The 16,143-nt window shown below is 39.0% G+C and overlaps 2 protein-coding genes across 2 annotated transcripts in view; one reads left to right on the plus strand and one right to left on the minus strand.

Moving 5' to 3' along the window:
• Positions 1 to 16,143, plus strand: part of GFM1 (G elongation factor mitochondrial 1) — a 47,737-nt gene that overhangs the window by 8,161 nt on the left and 23,433 nt on the right. The window contains exons 6-13 of the mRNA XM_003794140.3: positions 94 to 244; positions 5,934 to 6,091; positions 6,655 to 6,739; positions 8,815 to 8,952; positions 10,448 to 10,549; positions 12,372 to 12,428; positions 14,475 to 14,612; positions 15,402 to 15,484. Of these exons, the coding sequence (XP_003794188.1) occupies positions 94 to 244; positions 5,934 to 6,091; positions 6,655 to 6,739; positions 8,815 to 8,952; positions 10,448 to 10,549; positions 12,372 to 12,428; positions 14,475 to 14,612; positions 15,402 to 15,484 (912 nt within the window). The remainder of the gene's footprint in view (positions 1 to 93; positions 245 to 5,933; positions 6,092 to 6,654; positions 6,740 to 8,814; positions 8,953 to 10,447; positions 10,550 to 12,371; positions 12,429 to 14,474; positions 14,613 to 15,401; positions 15,485 to 16,143) is intronic.
• LXN (latexin) overlaps positions 15,513 to 16,143 on the minus strand; it is a 7,652-nt gene continuing 7,021 nt past the window's right edge. Inside the window, exon 7 of the mRNA XM_003794141.3 lies at positions 15,513 to 15,717. The gene's annotated coding sequence lies outside the window, so the exon portion shown is untranslated. The remainder of the gene's footprint in view (positions 15,718 to 16,143) is intronic.

Raw genomic sequence — 16,143 nt, forward strand, 5'->3', positions numbered from 1 at the left:
TAATTCAGCTGTTAGTCATATCTTTTTCATTGGTGCTTTATATGTCTAAGTTAGTGTCCTTAAAGTACTAAAATAAAATATTTCTCTTCTTAGTCAGATTGTTCGCTATGGTGAAATTCCAGCTGAATTAAGGGCAGAGGCAGCTGACCACCGGCAGGAGCTCATCGAATGTGTTGCCAATTCAGACGAGCAGCTTGGTGAGATGTTCTTGGAAGAAAAAATCCCCTCAATTTCTGATTTAAAGGCAAGCACTCTAGAAATAAGTCTTATATAACAAGAAAAAGAGTTACTTGTTTGTTTTTCGTGAGGAGGGGATGTAATGCTTTTATACATGGGCTTTATTAATGAAATCTGAGTAAATTTATTTAATATCATTTGTTACCTCTAAAGATACTTGACATGGCATTTTTTTTAGGAGTAAGTTTTGCAATATCTTAGGAGAGCACTCATAGTTTTTTGTAGAGAAAATGATACTTAAACCATCAAACTCTTGGGTATATTCTTATTAAAAAGTAAATAGATAAATATAGAAAACAGTAATAAGGCAGGTTAAGAGAAGCAGCTGCTGGACGTTTGCAGACTACGGGTTGGTTCTCACACTGTTGTGCTGTTTGGAAACCTTGTATAAAGCCAAATAGATTGCTTCACTTTGATCATTCACTCTTTAAAAATAAAGAGAAGGCCCCTGCCCACGGCTGATAATTGTTTTTAGAAAGGATATTTCTCAAAGAAGGTACACATATAGCCAACAAGTACATGAGAAGATGCTCAGCACTGTCAGTTACTAGGGAAGGCAAGTCACATCCTCAGCGAGGGACCACTTCACACCATTAGGATGGCTAGTATTTAAAACAAACCCCCCCCCATAAAAAAAAAAAACCCCAGAAAATAACAATGTTGGTGAGGATGTAGTGAAATTAGAATGCGTGGGCAGTGGGCATTGCTGGTGGGAATGTAATTAATGCACCGCTGTGGAATACTGTGTTATGGTTCCTTAAAAACTTAAAGAGAATAATCATATGATCCCGCTATTTTGGGGGGTTATCCCCCCCAAAGAAGGGTCTCAAATAGGGTGGTGCCTGTAGCTCAAAGGAGTAGGGTACTGGCCCCATATGCTGGAGGTGGTGGGTTCAAACCTGGCCCTGGCCAAAAACTGCAAAAAAAAAAAAAAAAGAAGGCTCTCAAATAGCTGTACACCGGTGTTCGTAGTAGCAGTGTTCACAGTAGCCAAAATGTATTCAGAGTAATAGATACAACCCAAATGTCTATCAGTGGCTGAATGGATAAACAAAATGTTGTGTATATGAGGAGACTAAAGAACGTTTGTGGAGAATGGAATTAAGAGAAAAATAAAAATACTAACTTTATTTCTCAACATAAGCTTTGTTAAGTTTAAGACACTTGTGTAAGCGATAATAACAGCCATTTAGTCCATCCCTAAAGAACTGAGGGTCCTGGGAAAATAAGCCTGTCTGTGCAGTCTTTTTTGCTTTATTAACTGAAGAAAAATAAGGAGGAGCCAAATCAGGATTGCAAGGTAGATGGCTGATGATTTCCCATCTAAAGTCTCACGAAATTGCCCTTGTTTGATGAGGAGTGAGCAGGAGCATTGCTGTCATGAAGGAGAAATTCTGGTGAAGCTTTCCTGGGAGTTTTTCTGCTAAGGCTCTACCCAAGTTTCTCAAAACACTCTCATAAACAGATGATGTTGTTCTTTGGCCTTCCAGAAAGTCAACAAGCAAAAGGCCTTGAGCATCTCAATGACTGTTGCCCCGTCTTTCCTCTTTTGCTTTGGCTACATCAGTTCCACCTCTTGGGCAGCATTGCCTTGGTCGTGCCGTCTCCAGACTTGTACTATAAAGCCATGTGTCATCTCACATCTTTGAAAAATACTTCAGGATCTTGATCCCACTTGTTTGAAATTTCCATTATAAATTCTGCTCTTGTCTGGGTGCAATGATTTTGGCAAATCTTCAAGTTGAAAGTTTGCCCAACTCTAATTTTTGAGTCAAAATTGGGTAAGCTGAACCCATCGAGTTATCTGTGGGTCTTGGCTATGAGTTGTGCTGTTGTTAATCACGCCTCTTCAATTAGGGCATGAACAGAATGAATTTTTTTCTTAAAGACATGAAGAATCTGTTGCTTCATGTTTAACATGGTTTCATCTTCTTAAAATAAATTATCCGTTTGTGAACTCTGCTTTCTTTGGGGCATCATCCCATAAACTTCCTGTTTGATTTCACTATTCTTCCACTCAAGCTTCACCAAAATTTGATGTTCATCCTTGAGTTTAACAGAATTCATATTGTTCTGATAGGGGCTCTTTCCTTAACGCCCCAGACTAGATCTTGTTCAGCCATGTTGTAACAAGTTAATCTGAGTTTATTTTGGTGCAAAAAAGTTTGAAATCTATATAGAGGTTTTTTTTATAGTACTTTTGAAGACTCCTCATACATACAATGGTATGTTGTTCAACATAAAAAGGAATGAGATTCTGAATGTCCTTCAACCTGGATGAATCTCAATCTGAGTGAAACAAACTAAGCACAAAAGGACAAATGTTACTTATTCTGCTGTTAAGAGTTACCTACAATAGTCAATCCATGGAGACAGAAAGTAGATTAGTGGTTACCAAAGGTGGTGAGAGGAGTTATTGTTTAACTGATAGAGTTTCAGGTGAGGAAAAGGTTCTGGTGATGGATGAGCAAATAGTGGTGATGTGTAGCCCAGCATTGTAAATGTTCTCAGCGCCCCTGGCTGTACACTTAAATGGTTAAAACGGTGAATTTTATCTTATGTATAATTGAGCACGGTAAAAATGACTGACAGTCATTTCCCCAAATCACACGGTGCACTTAGTTGAGAATAATTACCTACTCTTGAGTTTCTAGTAAATCAGACACAGCAGGAAAGAGCCCCGTTGATGCTGAGGATACTTACTAATGCGTTTTTACTGTCTAAACTGGGACTGTCTTTTGTAACTTGAGCTCTTTAGCATTCTCAAAGGCCTTTGGGCCCGGCTTCCTGAGTAGGGAACACCATGTGGAGGGAGGTAGTACAGGTCTGTTAGTGTTCCCTGGAGCCCTCTGATGGGTGACGCAGAGATAGGAAGCTGCAGACAGAATGATTGGCAAAAAGGAAGGTTAAGGCTCTCTCCAGCACAGCAATCCTGCCCAACTTTACTGATTATCTTATATACTCTCAAACATTCAGTAAGAATTCAAATACAGGTAAAAAAAAAAAAAAGTTAAGTAAGATCAGAAAACTGCCATTAAGATCCCAATTCAGTAAGAATTCAATACAGGTAAAAAGAAGTGAAGTAAGATCAGGAAACTACCATTAAGATCCCAATTCAGTACAATTGCTGTTGAACACATACACAATTGATTCTGTTTGGGGTTAAAACATAAGGGAGCCAGGTAGTCTGCTCTTGCTTGCATAATTCTCTCTAAAACGAAACCAGTGATTATAATGTTAATGATGGGAGAGGAGCAGAGAACAGCAGTCAACAGGTGTTCAAGCTTCCAGCTGCGACCCAGGCCTGGCCCTCCGGTATTCTTTTGTGAGAGCGTCTCTGCATTTCTGCAGGCTGCAGACAGGGCCTCAGAGAAAAGAACTGCATCTCAGAGCCATTTTCCGTGGTGAGCACAGGAAGCTAAACTGCCGTGTCTGAGTGTGGGGTGCTGTACCCCTACACAAGTCTGTGCCTGAAGTCAGGCATCTAGATGTCCTGGGAAGCACAGTAGATAGGTTTTTTAATCTATTAGGAGGAAAGTGCCTGGCTCTCCAAGAACACTCCCAGGTTCCGTGATTCAGTAGGAGAACTCCCAGGACTCAACACATCAATACACTTACAGCTATATTGCCTGCCGTGAAAGGCTCTACAGCAAAATCACCTAAGGGAAAAGGCAGACAAGTTGAAGTCTAGAGGAAACCTTCCATGTAAGCCTCTCAGAGTCCCCTCCCAGTGAGCCATGCAGGACTGCTTACCTCCTCCAGCAAGGAGTTGTGACAGCATCTGTGAAATGTCATCTAGTAAGAAAGCTCGTTCGAGACTCAGTGCCCAGGGTTTTTATTGGGGTCCGGTCACAGAGACCCTCTGTCTAGCACGTACCCAAATTCCTGGCTCCCAGAGGAAAGCAAGTGTTTGGCATACACGGCCTTGTTTGTACAAACCATAGAGGTTCAGCAGACGGTGGTTATCAGTTCTGGGAATGTTGGGATTCTTCTGAAGTCCAAGCTCTTAGACATCAGCTGATGGCCAACCTTGCAAGCAAACCTTTCTAAGGAAAGTTTCAGGCTTGCGGTTTTTACTTTTTTGCACCAGGTACATGGATATAGTTCAGTGTGTATATTATGGTTGGATGTATTATTAGGGACAATGGAAAGGTGACATTTTTAAGTATGAAAGTGATTCTTACGAAAACAAGGGAAATTTTGGAAAATAAAGTTTTTGTTCAGATGGTATAAGAGATAGTTTTAATTTCTCATTTTTTTCCTATCTACCACCTTCCTATATTTCTTTGTTCTGTGGATGTAAAGTAAAGCATGGTAAGATTACTGTGTTATTACCTGCATATTAGGGCAGAGTAGATTCTGGTAGCCTAAGCCATTCATGATCTTGCCATTTTCAGTTCCTAGCAATCGCAAAAAGCAAGTTTTTAAGATGATTTTAAAAAGTAATTGCTTACTTCTGTATATATTTTGCTTTTTATATACCCCCCTTTTTTTGTGCTCAGCTTAGAAATAGTGGCTGTAAATGCTTTAGGCTTTTTTGGGTAACTAGTTTTCTCTTTTTACATGAGGACTGAGAAATACTGTGTGCTTCCTCCATATATGTGCAGTGACAGGTTGTGGCCACAGCGCTGTCGTTGGCCTCTTCAGCTGCTAAAGCTAAGGCTCCACTCTGTGGAGGCCTGCAGCCAGCAGGTGTGCTGACCCTGCTCCCCACCACCCAGGGCTGTGGCAGAACCTCATGATCATTATTTTAGAGGCTGCTACTATCATAGCACTTACTTTATGATTGGTCTGTATAGTTTTGTTTCCTATGTATATGTTCTTTAAAAGAAACAGAATAAAAGTTAAACTTTTTTTTTTTTTTTGAGACAGAATCTTACTATGTTGCCCTTGGTAGAGTGCTATGGGGTCACAGCTCACAGCAACCTCAAACTGTTGGGCTTAAGTGATTCTCTTGCCTCAGCCTCCCAAGTCGCTGGGACTATAGGCACCTACCACAAAGCCCGGCTATTTTTGTTGTTGTTGTCATTGTTGTTTAGCAGGCCCCGGCCGGGTTTGAACCGGCCAGCCCTGGTCTTTGTGGCGGCACCCTAACCACTGAGCTACGGGCGCTGAGCCTAATTAAATGTTTTTAAATAGAGAATACATTTAGATGGTTTAAACTTTTGAAAGGCATGCAGTAAAAATCCTTCTGTTCTTTTTCTGCCTTCTCCTTGAAAACAGGCTTCCAGTTAATAGCTTCTGTGTCTTCTTGGAGATTTTGGTTTTGAGTATACTGTGTAGTGCTTTTTCCCCTGTTTTACCAGTTCACAGCTTACTGTTTGTGTTGTTTGATGTGTGTGTGTGTTCTATGTGTATTTTTCTTGTGCGTGTCTAAGTGTATTATTTTTTGTGCGTGTCTGTGTTCTAAGTGTATTTTTTTTCCAAATTGAAAATTAGTGAGAATTCAGTGATTCTGAGAGTGCTGAAAGCAGTTGTAGAGTAAATCACTTCCTAGCCCAAAGAAGGGATGTGCTTTATAAACACTTTTTCCTTGTACTTTGATTTTAACTCACTGGGGACTTGATTTTCATCTCTGCTGCAGGCACCGCTCCAGAGAGTATCAGTTTGTTTTATTCATTTGTTGGTTTGTGATTGTCCCGAAGCACAAAATGTACTTTTAATATTAACTGTCGTTAAATATTTTTCCTTTGTAGCTTGCCATCCGAAGAGCTACTCTAAATAGATCATTTACGCCTGTTTTTATGGGAAGTGCCTTGAAGAACAAAGGAGTCCAGCCTCTGTTAGACGCCGTTTTAGAGTTCCTCCCCAACCCATCTGAAGTCCAGAATTACGCTATTCTTAATCAGGAGGAGTAAGTCTTGGAAACTGAATCTTAGTTATGTAGAAATACTTAAACGCTTATGCACTATGAAGGAATTTAAGGGTGGTTCTTGAAGTTATGTTTGTGATTTTTTTCCTAATTTACAACAATTTGTCACTTTTTATTTGGGCAACAGTTTTGAAATTTAAAACATTTCTATTATGCCAGTACCCACATCTTACCCTGTGAGTTAGAACTTGATTTGTTTTACTATCTCTCGAGGTTTATGCTGTTAGAAAATTTTGTCATTTGGGACAAGCTGTTTTCAGTTATATTATTTTTTAAGAGCTTTAGGGAACAAGCCTTTTTAAAGTTCTCTTTGATTATGTTTCTTTTCAGACCATTTCTGCATTACGTTAGTGTACTCTGGTCCTGCCGCTCGGTAGTAACTAAGCCCCCACTTTCTTATTGATCCCTTTCAGTGAGATTTCTGTGTGAAGCCACAAATGTTGACACATAGACACTTTTTCTTAGATGGTACTCTGATGACACATATAGATATTAAAATAATCAAGTATTTCATCTCATACATTTATATCTTTTTCTATTTTAAGTGACTCAAAAGAGAAAGCCAAAATCTTAATGAACTCCAAAAGAGATAATTCCCACCCATTTGTGGGCCTGGCTTTTAAACTGGAGGTAAGTTGCTTCCCCTGTATCTAACTGCTGTCTGTGGGAGCGTTTCTTTTAGGCTTTTGTTCCAGTTACAAAATGACTCTGTGACCCTTACGAAAGACTTGGAAAATAGGAGAAGTAGAAAGATGAAGCATTTCCAAAGCCCTAGCCCTCAAATGATAGTTCTTTATTATTAAGTGTATTTCTTTCTAGTCTCTTTCTGCTGTTTCAAAGTATAAAGTTTTACATGAATCCTACTGCCTGTTCTTTTTGTTTAACATTGCAGTGGATACGGTCCATGTTTCTTATTTAAACATTTTAAATAATAAGCTTAATATTCCATCAAATAGATATACCAAAATTTGCTTAGACTTTCCTAATTGTTAGACATTTATATTATTTCCAGGTTTTCACTGCTATTAATAACATTGGGACCATGTCTAGAAATCTGTCTGAAGGAACTAATGAAGGGTAGTGAAATCAGGTCAGCATTAGTCTTATTCACGTATAAAACTGAAACCTTATAAGCAGTTGAAAATGCCTCCAAACTACACTTTGATTACATATTTTGAGGTACATACTTATAGGGGAACATTATTCCAACTTGAAAAATTATGTTGAGATGCCTATTTTTGACATGGAAAGATACAGTTTTTAAAAAATAAACATAACAATGTAGGAAGATAGTAGAAAGGATTCCTATACATCCTGCACCAGCTTCCTCTGTTGTTACCATACATGGTCACAGCCAGCGGACCAATATCGGTACATTATGATTAACTGAAACCCATACTTTATTTGAACTTCCTTCGTTTTTTGCCTATGTTCATTCTCTTTCTGTCCCAATGTCATGGTATGTTTAGTTACAGTGTCTCCTGGGCTCCTCTAGACTTTTAACAGTTTCTCATGATCTTGACATTTTTGAGAAGTATTTATAAGTGTGGTCAAGTGTTTTGTAGATCGTCCCTCAGTTTGGGTATATCTGACGTTTTTCTTGTGATTAGATTGGGGTCTCATGTTTAGAGGGACAGTTGCAGAAGTGAAGCGTCATTCTTGTCACATCGTGTCAAGGGTTGAGACTAACGTTAACTTTGATCACCTGTCAGGTCTCTGTAAATTACTGTACACTTTCCCTCCCCCCTTTCATACTGTACTTTGTAGAAGGAAGTCACGCTGCTCAGCCCACAATTACACGTTGAGGAATTGTGTTCCACATAATCTACATAAGTCAATTGGAATTCTGCATGGGAGATTTGTCTTTAATCCTCCATTTATTTATTCACTCAGTCAATCAGTCATTTATATCATTATGGATTCTTGGTTTTTATTTTGTACTTTGATTTAGTGGGTAGTATATCATTTATTTTGCTTTTAGATTGACCACATTTGGCCTTTGGGAGCTCTTTCAGTTGGCTTCTGTATCCCTTTGACATTTTCTGATGCTTTCCTTTTTTAAATACTTCCTTACTTCCCAGCACTATCAAATACTGCAAGCTTATCTTGCGTAGTCTGTGCCCCAACCCTAGAGTCACCCATTTCTCCATAGAACTTTGGTTCCTTTTGATGGAAAGTGGTTTTAGAAACCAAGATTTGGGCATTGGGTGGGCCTTTTGTTGGGGTGTTGTTACTTCTGTCATAACATTTTAAGTGGGGAAAATGGTATAAATTTGTGCTGGTTCTGTACTTTTAAAGTCTGAAGTATTTGGTATGTTTTTATGTCGGTTAGTATTTCTTCTCATTACAGTTGATTTTGAAAAATTTCTATTTAACCCTTTTATTCCTCTGAAGGAATTTTAAAATCACTAATCAGATGTTTATACTTTTCTGTTGGAATTTTGATTGCTATTGTATTAAACCTATAAATTAACATGATGAGGATTGGCAATTTAAAATATATGTCAGTTGATCAGTGTTCAGTAATTTATCTTATCTGTGTTCCAAACTAGTACTAAAGTAGCTTACGAGAGCAAACTAGAACATGTGCGTACGTAAGCTGGACTACTGAGGGAGGGAACGTTTGCACATAATTGTGAAGTTTTCCCCTTAATTTTGATTCTCATGTTTCTTTCTATTCTTCCTGCCCTTCCCCAATCTTCTAGGCAGGTCGATTTGGACAGTTAACTTATGTCCGCATTTATCAGGGACAGCTGACGAAGGGTGACACCATCTATAACACAAGGTCAAGAAAGAAAGTGCGGGTGCAGCGGCTGGTCCGCATGCATGCGGACATGATGGAGGCAAGTACAGAGAGCGTGAGACCGGACGGTCCTCGGCTGTGAGGGAAGTGAATCCCACCTGCTTGCTGTCCTGAGCCCTCCTGGAAAATCACTTCCGGTTGAACATTTGTGTTTTCCTAACTTCTTCCTTTTTATTTAGTTATGCTGTAACTCTGATCCAGCACTTTGCTAAAGGCTATATTAGCAAATGTTAAGAATTCATTTTATACCATTCGTTGTAAGTCAGCTGTATTTCCTCAATGGCCAAGGATAAGGAAAAGAGAAAATTAGTTCACTACAACTCAGAACACAAGATTCAGCACTTTCCTCAAGAGCTATCATGTCTCATAGGCATTTAGTACAGTGAAACTATGGTTCTTAATGGTAAGAGAGTAATCTTCCACATCATTGAATAGATTTACTTTCTGAAATATTAGAAAGGATTTAACCCTTTCTAACCTTATTTAACCTTAAAGCTTTTCTTCCTATTGTAGAACCCACTGACAGGCCATACTGAAAGCAGAATCCACCTGAAGATTTAAACCCCTCAAGGTCTGGCCTAGGAGATAGACTTACAGCCTGATTTCTTGAATTGGCAACATATCTGCCATAGCCTTCTGTAGCCCTTATGATTTTGGCAGGAAGTACCAAGTGCATGAGGTTGTCTCTTGCTCCCACCCTTTCTCAGTCCAGCTCTATATTTCTGGAGAAATTTATCAGTCTAAGCAAAAATCTTCTGAACATTATGGTAGCCAAACTTTCGTTTCTCCTTGAAGATGAATCGGCATTCTCAAACCTGGACAGTGTTGCTGTTTTGTGAGATAGGCAGCAGGGGGCAGGCTAGTGGGCTTGGTGAGTGTCACAGCTGTTTCAGGGGCCAGAAGCTATGAACAGCTGTGTAACCATTGAAGCAAGCTCTCCTAGAGTCACAGCTGTTGTGAATGAACTGTCAATATGAAATGACAAAAAGTAGGAAGCTTGGAGGCACTAACGCTTTGTTCTTAGATTTCCTGTGTTTACTTGACAACTTGCATCTGTGAGAAATTAAAATTATTTTTAGTACAATGGGTTCCCTTCTTCTGCCTTTGTTTTCAGAACTTCCTTCATAGTTTTTCCTGGTGTATCTCTGTCATACACAATATCATTGTTTACCAGTTAGCATTGTCTAACTGTATATGATACCTGCTTCCGTAGAGATAAATTTAGAACTGTGAAATACCACAGTTTGTCAGTACTGCAGCTCCTTCAAGTAATGATGTCATACCTCTGAGTTTTTCATTTAAAGTAAAGTCTATTTTGATGTGTGGATTAAATACATAAAGGTCCTGTTTGAGGTGCGTCTTGGCCTGGGTGACGGCTGGTGTTGCATGAGTTCTGGCTAACTCAGTCTCTGTAGAACTCACGGTGAGAGAGTCTGCCATCTCTTACAGACGGTGTATTTATTATGCAGGTACTTTTTACTTGCCGTGTCTTTATTTCTGTTATGCGCACATACCGTTTTGTGTTATTTGTTTAGGATGTTGAGGAAGCGTATGCTGGAGACATCTGTGCGTTGTTTGGCATTGACTGTGCTAGTGGAGATACATTCACCAACAAAGACAACAGTGGCCTTTCGATGGTAAGCCATTTAATCTCAAAACTATTTCTCACTTGAATTTCAAAAGTCTGCATTTTCATGTAGTACATTTAATATTTCCAAAAAACAAACATAATAGTTTTCTTTGATTACCACAGGTGTCAAGTTGGTTATGGGTCTTTGAATGATGGTTGTAGCTTTTTGACCATCAAGTAGACAAGTTCTAAGTAAGCTAACTTAATCTGATTTTTCTTAGTAAAATCACTGCATGATCCACTAGGTTATAGTAGAGGAAAATCTCTAGTAGGTTGGCTGTGCCTGTAGCTCAATGGGTAGGGCGCTGTCCACATACACCCAGGCTGGCAGGTTCGAACCCGGCCTGGGCCAGCTAAACAGCAATGACAACTGCAACAAAAGATAGCCAGGCATTGTGTTGGGTGCCTGTAGCAGCCTCAAACCAAGCGTTTGAGGTTGCTGTGAGCTGTGATGCGACGGCACTCTACTGAGGGTGACATAGTGAGACTCTGTCCCAAAAAAAGAAAATCTCAAGTAGGTGATACCTGAACTGTGTGTAGCTCTGACTCTCCCACCTGAGATCTGCTTCTCCACTGTGGGTGTCTTTGTCATTGTTGCCGCTTCCATCAAGCTAGTTCTATCAGGATGCTATTTCCTTATTAACTCAGTAGCCAGAGATTGGACCATTCCCACAATCTGAACTGAAAAAGACTATAATATTTATACTAGCCTTGGCAATAACAGAGCATAACCACTCGGAGAAGGCAAGATGCAGCTAGACCGACTGACTGTATCCAGTCTGCCTTAGAACGCAGAGGCCCCTTTTATCGGGGAATCCAGACAGCTCCAGCCTGTGAATTCCCTTCATTCACTTGCCTGTGTGCCTGCTCTCCTACGTGATGACCATTTGTTCAGGAGAGTGCTCTCACTTGAACTGAGTGAAGAAGGAGCATGAGGACGTGGAACAGGTCATTTGCAGTGGGTCCTTTTCATAAGCACTGGCCCAACTCTAACACATGAGCACTGTGATAGTTCCCTGTATCAAGTGATGAATTCATAATTTAGCTTTTTCATATAAAATCTTCTCTAATATAGAATGGTTTACATGTTTATTTAAGACTCTACAAAAAATTGTAAAGAAATATATAAACGTTTGCTATCTAGATAAGAGGATTTCTAAGTATAGTAGTTCTGGTAATGCCTTCTCTAAATGCTTGTCATTAGCAATGTGAAGTGACGGGTAGCTGTGCTCACGGAGGCTTTGAAGCAAATGGGCCTTAGGTAGGGTTTCACCGGTGCCCTGTACTACCTGCTGGCCCTTAGCCAAATTATTCTATCTCATTTCCAAGCTGTTAGTGACTTTATTTGTAAAATAGGGATAATAATACCTGACTGTCAAGAATCGTGTTGATTAAATGAGGTATCATGGGTACAAAGAATTTGGTGCCTTTCCTCTGTTTCCCTTATCAGCAATTGTAGTAGTATTTTGATTTTAAAAAGTAACTTAGAAGAAGGTTCCAACAGCAAACAAATGTGGCCACTGGGCAGTTAGAAAGACTTCCGTGTCTTGGCATTTGGAGTCGTTATAATGATTATATGAAACAGGTAAATACATAGAGAAATTATTTTGGGAAGGTGGAAATTGTATATGTGGATAGCTTTATTTATTAATTTATATGTTACATTAAGATACTTAACTTTATTTAATGCAAAACAGACTAAATACATGTTGTTGAGCTGAAAACCCTGACTAGTGTTTGTGTTTTGTAAAGTCGCACCTTAAAATTAACCATGCCTGACCATACAGTACTGTTTTTAATTCTTCTGTGTTCTTTAAAAAATATTTTAGGAGTCAATTCATGTTCCTGACCCTGTCATTTCAATAGCAATGAAGCCTTCTAATAAGGTAGGAGTTTGATTGAAAGCTCACTGTGTCACAGTAAGGACTCTAGGTTTCCCACCTGTCTCCATCATGCATTTGGTACCCTGTGATAACCAGGAGTCTCAGGGTCTGTTTCCTCTTTTAGTATTGAGGTCACCTTTTTAAATTTACCAATATGTTCCTATAATGACTGCTCAATATTATTTGAAGAACTTGATATCAAAATATCCATCAGACTGAACTTTATAACTCTTTACTGTATGTCACTGGCTTCAGAGGGGAATCAACTTCCTGGATTCTGATCGTAGGTGATGAGGAAGAGGAACCAGCCATTTGTCCTAAGTTGTAGGAAAACCCCGCAGGAAAGTACTTTAGGATATGGGAGAGATTAATTGCCGCACAGATTATAGTGCAGAATTTGTGGTAGTTATGAAGTAAATATGTGAGTATAACATAGACTTGAAACAAGACTTTTTCTCACTTTCAAATATAATTTTATTTGGTTTTTAAAAATAATTATATATGTTTATGGTTTTAGTTGGGTTGGGTCATTGAGCTTCTTACAGATTCCAAATTGCTTGACTAGGTTTTGCATTTGCATTGTTTCCACTGGAATTAGTCTGATCTTAAACCCTAATTGTTTAGTTCTTAAGTTGCTTTGGGATTCACAACAATTCTGTTAACATGATACAGAGAAACTCACTTGTGCCTGGCACAGTGGCTCACGCCTGTAATCCCAGCACTGTGGGAGGCTGAGGAGGGAGAATTGCTTGAGCTCAAGAGTTCTAGACTTGCCTGAGGGAGAGTGAGATCCTGACTCATAAAAAAATGAATAACACAGCTGGGTGCTATGGCAAGTGCCTGTAATCGCAGGGGCTTCTGGAGGCTGAGGCAGCGGGATGCCCACAGCCTGAATCTGAGGTTTGCAGTGAGCTATGACGCCATTGCACTCTGCTCAGGGACATAGGGTGGGACTCTGTCTCAACAACAACAACAAAAAAGCAAAGAAATAAAAGTAAAAAATAAGGAAAAAAAAAGAAACTCACTTGTTCATAAATTGAGTGAGCATTATATGACTTCTTATCATCTTGGAGCTGTCATTTACAGAACATATCATGTATAGGACATATTATGATAAATTGTCAGAGTCAGGTTGCTGGCAGAATTCAGTTCCCTGTGGTTGTAGGTTGGGATCCTCATTTTCTTGCTGACTGTTGCCTGAGGACTATTCTCAGCTGCCCACCTTTCTTGGCTTGTGGCTCCCTTCCTCCCATCTTCAGTGCCAGCAATAGCTGATTAAGTCCCTCTCACCTTTCAGATACCTCCTGCCTCTTTCATCATTGAATCTCGCTGACCTAGTCTTCTGCCTTCCTCTTCTACTTTTAAATGCCCATGTGATTATATTGGACTCACCCAAATAATTCATGACAGTCTTCCCTTATCAAGGTCTATAAACTTAATTACATAGATTCCCATTACCATGTAAAGTAACATATTCACAGGTTCGAGGGGACTAGGGCATCCTTGGAAGGCCACTGCTCTGCTTACCATGTGGAACTGCATTTAAGGAAAATTAAAGATACGTCATACCATATCCAGGATGATTGTTCAAAAGGGTGTTTGCCTTACGATGCTGCTTGAATCTACAATAGAGTCTTGGTAAACATCCTGCTTCCTTTGATTATGTATATGTATAGGATTTAAAAACGTAAGGCAGATTCCACATTCCACTTTTGGGCAGTTCCTTGCAAAATTGATGGTTTGTCAATGTAGTTAAGAGTTAAGTCTTGGACCCTTTCTTATTTATTTTCTTGAAGCATGGTAAGATAGCTTGAAGTCTTGGACTCTTGTTTTCTTTCTTGGTGTGGAAAGAAAATTCTATTTGGTTAGCTATTCCCTGATTTCTTGGCTGTGTGGTACCCAAGCTCACATTTTTTAAAAAGGCATGGAACAGAAGTGAATGTGGATCATTTTTATAACTGCTACTATATTTGATTTCATTTAGTAGAGTTCTTTCAAAAATCCCATGGCTTATCATGTTTACTAAAACATAACTTTCTTCTTTTAAAGAATGATCTAGAAAAATTTTCAAAAGGTATTGGCAGATTTACAAGAGAAGATCCCACATTCAAAGTGCACTTCGACACTGAGAGCAAAGAGACAATTGTGTCTGGAATGGGAGAATTACACCTGGAAATCTACGCTCAGGTAATAAATAAGTTAAGTTGAATTCAATTTGTTACTGTCTGTATTTTGTTAAAGTCAGTAATTTTCAGTCCAATGATGGTAAACTAACAGGTTCTTCAAGCTTCATTCTAGTTTGTATCTAGATATAATATACAGCTCCCTGCACGGTGTGTTACAAAGTAATTAGTTTTGATCTTAAAACATTTTTATTTCTAAAATTTTGTGGATTCCTAGACTCAGTGCTTAGGGGACTTGCAGCAGGACCATCCATTCATCCCCAGCTCATGAATAATTGGGTCAAGTAATTGAACCCACTCTCCAGGCCATTTCTGCTCAAATCAGTATTTGAAGATCATTATAAAATAGATAAAAGGGTGGGGCCTGTACTTACCCAGGAAAGGAGATAGATATATATATATAAAAGCAAAAGATGTATGTTAGAAATTGGGGTATGATTGTATCTTTGAAGTTGAGATAGAAAGTCCTCATCATAAATGTATATATTATCCCAGTGATTATATAATAAGGAACAATGTTGAAGTTTTAATGGCTAGATTATTAACTTACACTTGAAGTTAAGTGTAAATTAATCAGTATAAATTAGAATTCATTAATATAAAATCTGTAAAAGTTTGTATTGTTTAAGTACCACAAATCCTTTTAAGGTACTAAAATGATTTAAGATTTAGTATTTGTGTATTACATTTAAATGAATGCTACTAAGGTGTTCAAGATGCTTAGGACTTTTTTATTTCACTTTTTTTCTTTAATTTAAATATACCAAAAAATTATCTTCCCTGTTCTTTTTAGAGGATGGAAAGAGAATATGGCTGTCCTTGTATCACGGGAAAGCCAAAAGTTGCCTTTCGAGAGACCATTACTGCCCCTGTCCCGTAAGTATGCAACACAAACCTCGTGAGCTGCAGTTAAAGCTTTTTATTACATGGGGATATACATAGCACTATTACTACTGTAAAGACAGTGTTATGTAGTGGCACTCGGTATTATGGAATCTGTGTCGTTCTGTACTATAATCAAGACATTTCTACAAGGTGACACCTTGGGATTTGTTTGGCCCCTTATCTAGCTCCCAGTTGAGAGGGGCACACATGTCATTGAGGGTCATGTTCACACTCATCCCAGTGTCAGCCACATGGTTTATTCCAGCTGTGCTTCCTTTGGCAGACGGCTGTTATGTTTTACCTTGGTGCCATAGTGTGGATGCCACAGAACTTGCATTTGCCAGGGAATGATCTCCTGAGAGGCTATGTCATGAAGTAAAATGGTATAGTCTAATTCAATAAAGTCATCGTTTCTTGGCACTTGCTTGACAGTTTGAATTTTTACCATCTTACACCATGTGTTTTCAGTAGAATTCTGCCATATTATATAACCACAGGCAACCCAAGCTAAGTGTCGAACTGGCTTCATTTCTGGAGATATATTTCCAAAACTGTCTGGAATATTTTGGGCTTCTAGAGGTTTCTTCATGGACTTGAGTCTTTGATAAAACGTGTTGTCTTCTTCATCGGGGTTCTTGCTAATATCTCCT

This window comes from Otolemur garnettii, unplaced genomic scaffold (assembly GCF_000181295.1).
Source record: "Otolemur garnettii isolate 467f Iridium unplaced genomic scaffold, OtoGar3 scaffold00076, whole genome shotgun sequence".
Classification (NCBI taxonomy): Eukaryota; Metazoa; Chordata; class Mammalia; order Primates; family Galagidae; genus Otolemur; species Otolemur garnettii.